This window comes from Columba livia, chromosome 2, assembly GCF_036013475.1.
Source record: "Columba livia isolate bColLiv1 breed racing homer chromosome 2, bColLiv1.pat.W.v2, whole genome shotgun sequence".
In the NCBI taxonomy this organism is placed as follows: domain Eukaryota; kingdom Metazoa; phylum Chordata; class Aves; order Columbiformes; family Columbidae; genus Columba; species Columba livia.
In genome coordinates, this window is record NC_088603.1 from 31,779,616 (window position 1) to 31,785,615 (window position 6,000).

The following is a 6,000-nucleotide window of genomic DNA, read 5'->3' on the forward strand; positions in this document are numbered from 1 at the left end:
ATTCTGGATGCAAATGAAACAGATTATGAGCCAACTGGGTAGTACACAACAGCTTCTGAGAAGAAGGGAAGAGAACAGAAGTACTGGCCAGGCTATGATAAAACTCTGCATGGGGCAGAGGTGGAATGGCTCAAGGCTTCCAGTGGTACCGAAAAGTGACAGGATGCGGTCACAGCTCCACCCTGTGTCTGGATAAACACATTTATAAACTGGAGTATGTCCTCCTTAAACTCATTCTGAACTAATATTCTATAATTAGCGCTGGGATTCAGAGATGCAACCTGTTCATATAGGAGTATAAAGACTGATTAGATACAAGAAGAGCTTTGGCTTTGAAGCCTAACATGACTCATCAGAACTGATTTCTAAAACTCATGAAAAGTACTAATTTTCTAAAGTATGCTACAAATCCCCATGAATGAGAACTGTGCAACACACAGGTGCTTACTCTTTTAAACATCAGCTTATGGAAATGTTGCAAAGTGTTCTAATGAAGTAGAAAGATATCGTATACACTCAATCTGGCAGTAAATGGATCTTTTTTTCCTCTTTCAATTTGTCACAGCCTTTTCTTCAGAAAGATTTCATACTAAAATAATAAGCAGCTCAAAGGCAGTTTAAAAATAGAAAACACCTTTTCCATTTTATAACTGCAATATTAGATCAAGAAAACGCAAGCTTCAGAAACAATCAGCACAAGCCATGAAAAACATCGGAATACTGTCCACTGATGTACTTTAACAAGCACTAAATACAGAACGCCAGTGCTTCCATACAACATCTGCTGCGGTTCTAAATCAGGTCTGATCAAATAAAATAGAAGCAACAACTCCAGTTACAATCCCTTAACTTGGGAAGGCCTCACTAGAAGGAAAACAATGCAGCAGAAAAGGACTATGTGTTTTTTTTTTCCTATGACTGTCTTTCTGGTCATCACCTACAGAGAGACAGACCAACCAGCTGCCTAGCAGAAAACAGTATTGTTTCATTCAATTTCAAACAACAGTATTTATATCAGCTAAGCTAGAACTCAAAGTACAGGAGCTCATTAACTCAGCAACAGATTAAGCTACCATGTGACATCACAGACTGCAGAGGAAATAAAATAACCAGTGAGTTAAGCTCTGAGACTCCATCACCTAAATGGCTTATTCAGGTATAGATTTGACTGAGGTTTAACCTTCTGTTAGTTCACTCACATGTAAACCAGTGCTGAGCCTTCAATTTGACACACTGTTTAAATACTCACAGTTTCTTGCAACTCTTACCCAGACCAGTAACAACCCATATAACAGGTAAGCTACTGGAATTGACAGTTTTACGAGCAAAACAAGGCCAGAACCAGGAGGGCACTGCTGAGACAGCTGTCTTTAGAGGTACAAGGTAAATCTTTATGTTACTCTTGCTGATCATGTTATTCAAGTGCTGAATGAGAAAAAAAATGTCAAGAACAAAACACATTTGCAGAATGCAAATTTCCTTTTGCTCCCTAACGGCTTTATGACAAGAAAAAAAAATATATGACTACATATGTATATTTTACATTACAAAAATTTAAGTCTGAAAAGTTTCACAGGTATATTAAGGAAGTTTTGAACATCTCATGTACAGAGGCCATCTTTTTTTTTTCTGGAAAGAAAATGTTCCTTATTAGTTAGGCAAGATAACAAAGATATCTTAATAAAGTAGAAACAGATTGTTTGCTATGATTATTATTAGCTCATAAGTAATTTTAACAATAAGCTGGAAATAACTGGACAAAATGAACTATCACAATGGATATATTTAACAAAACTGTAATTGCGTGACCTGTAGAGCAAGTGAACGTGCACCAGCCAACAGGGACAAATACTTGGCAAATAAACTACACAAAACACTTCTGAAGAGGTGATTTTTGGAAGCTCCCCCAGGTGATTTTTTTTTTTATTATATCAGGTCACCTGTTTAAGAGATTACATTAGAGCAAGCAAAGTAAATAAAGCTGTCTGAAACCTTTATGGAAAATTTTTATTCTGTCAGTAAACATGTTAACTCCGCTTTTCTCTTTCCTCTTTCATAACTTCTCACCATACTTTCAACAACTGGTGGAATATGAGCACAGCAAGAATAGCAGCAGCTTATTTGTCCCAGAATTTTAATATATTTTAATATTATATTAATATTATTAAAATATTTGTCTGAATGTGCAGACAGACCTGAGATTCCTGCCTGTCTCAGAAAGCAGATTGGAAAGGTTCTATTTGAAGCAAACACACACCTCAATAAAAAAAATTAAAAAAAAAAACGAACACCCTAACAAAAAACACAAACTACTAGTCCATATAGAAGCAAAAAAGGAATAATGCTATTCTAATCCTGTTGAACTTGATGCAAAAGCCTTGCATAGTTCAACAAAAGTAAAAACAAATCCAATGGGGAAAAAAGAGATTTAACTTCTCTAATACACTTTAATTTTATCCCCCAGGTAGGACCTGACCTTCCTATCAGCACCACTGTCCTAGCAATAAAAAAACAATCATTTTTCCTCACCCCATTGCTTTTTCACCTTTTCTTCCTAAGGGCATAATCTTTGATTATTATTGGCAGGCCAACATTCTACATACTGTCATCCCATGCCATGCAACAGAATGTGTTGCTTATTCATTCGTGTCTGCTCTTGTCTGCCAATTTTTCCACATCAATATTTAAGATTCTCACTACTTTCAGCTGAACAGTGTAAAAACCTTTTCTCCTGATTTTTTAAAAAGCACATGCAAACCAGCTGCAAATTCTCAATTTGTTCATGTATTTCCATCTATGTGTTGTCGCATTTCTTCCAGATTAAAAAAGGCATAAAGTTACAGGCTAATGAGTCAATGATTCATTCAACTACAGCAGGTAAACGGTAGACTTTAGAAGATAGTATCAAACTAAACACAGAAAATCTGCCACTTCTGGGTGACAGGTAATGTGACAAACTGCATTTCCTCAATACTACATTTTCATGCATACATTGGCACAAAGTAAGAACAAGGTACCTCCTTTGCAGTTTCAGAGATCAAAGTAAAAGTATGGAGATGAAAATTAAAGCCATTCCAAGCTTTAGAGTACATCTGTTCCCAACTCCCCATACACACAGACACTCCAGTATGGAGATGGCAGAAATCTCTGCCTGTGACAGCACTGGCACCAGTTATTACACTCCTAAAGTTAAGCAGAAACACTAGGTTGTTACTTGCACAATCAACTTGTGATCACGTGCCTGGTTGGCCTGAACAATTAGAATTCAACCTTCTAATTTTGTGCAGCTTTAAGACATAAATATAATATTATTGCCTAAAGAACTGTCATTTTCCTGAAGCTCACTGGCAGCAAAAACTAAAGAAGGGTTTTTTTTAACAAATAACATTTTATTTTCCTATGAATATTATTTCCTCCCCAAATCTCACTCTGTTCTCTTTTCCAGGTCTCCAACACACTGAGGATATTACTCTTCACTGTAGATTCCCATGACATTTTGGCAGAAGCTACAGCTATGACAAGCTTTGGACTGGAGCTTTTACTTACTGATGTGTTTAGCTTTGTGACTGACTGCTGTTGAAAATTAAATAAAGAAAACAAGCAATATTTCTTTCATAAAGTAACAAGTGACCCGAGGGAAGCCTCTCTGGGTGGGAATGGAAAAAGAGCCCCAATCTTGGTGTTCTACAAGTTTCCATGAGTTAAGAACTTTGGGAGATGTTGGCAGTTCCATTTCTTTTCACCACCCTCCACTCATCCCCATTTATTCTCTCTAAAATCTAAATGCTTGCTTCTCTACAAGTTACTGCAAAACATCCAGAGTGCAGCTGACGCTCCACTCCTACCTGTAGTGTTTCAAGTGACACTAGATACAAGACTTACATTATGTTAACATTTGACAATAATATATTAACTGTCAGTCACATGCCTAGAACTCAACAGCCTTATGAAAAGGAAAAACCTGACTGCTAAGATATCCTATTACTTAAATTCTTCGCTGCAATGTAAACAAAGGAAAGTCACGCATGCAGCCTCACATTATGTAAGCTATCAGCTTCTGGCCCAGCAACTGGGTCTTAAGTCAAGCCAAGGGGCATTTGAGCTTCCTGCAGAGACCAAGAGTTCCACCACCACTGTATGGGGAGGGCATAAGAACAGTGTGGACTACTGAGGTTGTCTCACTATGAAGAGTGGATCCTCTTTCTAGGCCTCTAGGCAACATTAAGACCATCTCCAAAGCCTATAAGAGAATAGATATTCTTTTCCAGCCCTCTGAACTGTATTAAGACCCTCTCCAATGGCTACAGCAGGCACCTAGCTCAACAAACTAGCCGATGCTACAGAAATCCTTGAGCTTCAAGGCTGAGGGCCTTGAACAGATCTCTAGTAGCACTGGAAAGCAACACAGCTCCAAGGCACCGGCAGCACTGGGGAGCGAGAAGACCCCGTGGGTGGTGGTGCCAGAGCCAGGCTGGGACACGGGGAGCACCCAGCCCTGCCCAGCACCTCTCAAACAATGTTAGGGATTGGAAGGGACCTCGAAAGATCATCTAGTCCAATCCCCCTGCCGGAGCAGGAACACCTAGATGAGGGTACACAAGAACGTGTCCAGGCGGGTTCTGAATGTTCCTAGAGGAGACTCCACAACCTCCTTGGGCAGCCTGTTCCAGGGCTCTGTCACCCTCACTGTGAGGAATTTTCTTCTCCTATTTAAGTGGCACCTCCTGTGTTGCAGCTTGCACCCACTGCCCGTTGTCCTATCATGGGTTGTCACCGAGAAGAGTCTGGCTCCATCCTCGTGATCCTCATCCCGAGTACGGCTGCCCGGCCACAGCTCAGAGCACCCCCGCCCTGTCACTGCTCACACATGTGCACTGGGCGGGGAGACCAGGTCCCGCTGACATGCAAAACCAAACACTCTGACGGGCGGCGGCGCCGAGGACGCCCAGGGCCTGAACCAAGGGCGGCGGGCGGCCGCCAGCGGCTTCCTAGGCTCGGCAAGAGCCGGCGGCCGGGCCCCAAGCGGCGGGAGGCCGCGACGGAGGGGAAGGCCCGCAGGGCACGGACGGGTGCTGAGCGGCGCCTGCCTTGTTACCTCTCCATCGTCTGCACCGTGTAGCTGACGAGCGGCCTCCCTTGCACGGCGCAGAACTGCTTGGGGGTGGCGCCACCCAGGCGCTCCCCGCTCCCGCCCGCCGGCAGCACAACCGCCACCGGCGTGCCGGCGGGCCTGGCGTCGCCGCTCCCGCTGCTGGGCTCCATCTGCCTGGGGCGCTGCTCCGCTCCTCACTCTCCCAGCGCCCCAGCAACACGAACGCAGCTGGGACAGCTCTACCGCCCGCGCGTTTTATTTGCCCGCGACGTCCGCAATCCAAAGAATCTAGCGCCCGCCCGCCCCCAGCGGGAAAAGGGCCCTGCTCCTCTCCCACCCCGCGCTACCCAAGGCCCCGCAGAGGCGTGCGGGCCCGGGCGCGGCCGGGCAGCCCCGCGGCATACGCCTTGACCTCGAAGGAGGCGGGAGGCCCCCCTCGCCTGCGGCTCCCAGTCAGGGAAACGGAAGGCGCACAGTGCCACAAGTGGGGTACAGCAGCCATTGGCCCTTTAAGTGCCCGGCGCTGGGTTGTTCCCCACAGCGCATGCGCTCCCGGGCGGGGCTGCTCCACCTGCGGCGCGTCGGGGGGGAGTTGCCGGCCGGGGCGGTGAGGGTCGCCATGTCAGTCCCTGGGGGCGGCGGGAGCAGACGCTTCTGCGTGGCCTTCCTGGCCTGTGCTGGTCGAGGAAGGCTGCTCTCTCTCAGGGAGGAAATAAAACACCTCGTATCTGGGGCTGAGGGGAAGGCGGGCCGAGAAACGTGGCTCTGCGTCTGCATGCGAGCCCCGGCTGTCGGGGGACTGCTTCTCCACAGGCTGGCTGGGGAAGCCAGCCAAAATCTGATGTGTGTCCTCCTCGTTCCTAGAAGGCAGGGGTTGAAATAGAAGCAGTCGATTCACAGGGAGGAGC

At 45.4% G+C, this 6,000-nt stretch overlaps 1 protein-coding gene across 5 annotated transcripts in view; it reads right to left on the bottom strand.

The window, feature by feature from the left end:
- Positions 1-5,789, bottom strand: part of CRPPA (CDP-L-ribitol pyrophosphorylase A) — a 117,491-nt gene extending 111,702 nt beyond the window's left edge. For 3 of the 5 annotated variants that reach the window (XR_010470056.1, XR_010470057.1, XM_065051214.1), the window contains exon 1: positions 5,096-5,516. Coding sequence is in view for 3 of the 5 variants with exons in the window: in XM_065051214.1 (XP_064907286.1) it covers positions 5,096-5,262 (167 nt within the window). In the remaining 2 variants the exon portion in view is untranslated. Of the gene's footprint in view, positions 1-5,095; positions 5,517-5,663 lie in introns of those variants that run through there. The other 2 variants (XM_065051215.1, XM_065051212.1) reach the window with 2 other exon arrangements.
- Between the last annotated feature and the right edge of the window lie 211 nt (positions 5,790-6,000).